Raw genomic sequence first — 938 nt, 5'->3', positions numbered from 1 at the left:
CCCCCCCCCCCGTTGGTGGGAAAAGCTGATCAAACTGATCAAACAGATTGATCTTACTGATCTGGGTTTTTGCTGGTGTATGTTCAGCTGTTTGTGTTTAGCTCCACATTAAATTAAAACATTTAAATGAAACTGTATAAAACCAGATTATCATTTCTCAGAACATCAAACAAGACAACAGCTGGGACAGACTGCTGAGGACAATATTCATTTATTTCTGATCAGATTCGTCAGTTTGTCTTCTAACAGAGATGTCATCGAGGCTTGACGTCCTGCAGGAAGTGACATCATGGGGGGGGTCACATGGTCAGAGCGGAGCTAAAGGGCCTTGGCGCAGATGAAATTATTCCTCATGGAGCAGCTCATATCGTTGGTGTAATCTCCTCCTTTAAAGACAAGAACAAAGTTAGAGCTGTTTCAACACAAAAGAGTTTAAGAGTTACAGAACCCTGAATGACCGACTTTTAAATGAAAGTGAGAATAAATCAGTTTAATCCTGGAGATAAAGTTTGGATTCTAACATTTAGCTTCTGAAGACATCAGTAATCTGGAGCAACTCAAACATCAGTTAAAAGACCGAGCTTAAGTTGGTTTTCCATTTCTCCAAAGTATCTGGGGTCAGCAGGACCTAATGAGTTAAATACCTAGACTTTGTCATGGTACAGGAAGTAGTTTGAGAAAAAAAGATGTCCTCATGTGAGGACAGTAGGTTGATTTTTGCATTTTATATTTTTCGTTGCAAATTGGGGCCTGAAGGTCCCAATTACAGTAAAAACTAAATGTCAGCTTTCTGTGATGAGCAGTTCTCTAAAACATCAGCATCCTCATGTGAGAACGCAGGGTCTCAGGAGGATGAGATTTAAGGAAACGGTGCACTTTGATACATTCAATGTCCTGTCACAGAGTTAGTTTCAGGAGTTAAAGGTGATGGGAGGTCC

At 40.5% G+C, this 938-nt stretch overlaps 1 protein-coding gene across 1 annotated transcript in view; it reads right to left on the bottom strand.

The window, feature by feature from the left end:
- Positions 1-318: 318 nt before the first annotated feature.
- Positions 319-938, bottom strand: part of LOC119417390 (galactose-specific lectin nattectin-like) — a 4,643-nt gene continuing 4,023 nt past the window's right edge. The window contains exon 6 of the mRNA XM_037684592.1: positions 319-386. Coding sequence (XP_037540520.1) covers positions 319-386 — 68 coding nt within the window. The remainder of the gene's footprint in view (positions 387-938) is intronic.

This window comes from Nematolebias whitei, chromosome 11 (assembly GCF_014905685.2).
Source record: "Nematolebias whitei isolate Nwh7 chromosome 11, NemWhi1, whole genome shotgun sequence".
In the NCBI taxonomy this organism is placed as follows: domain Eukaryota; kingdom Metazoa; phylum Chordata; class Actinopteri; order Cyprinodontiformes; family Rivulidae; genus Nematolebias; species Nematolebias whitei.
This window is presented reverse-complemented; position numbering and strand designations above follow the sequence as displayed.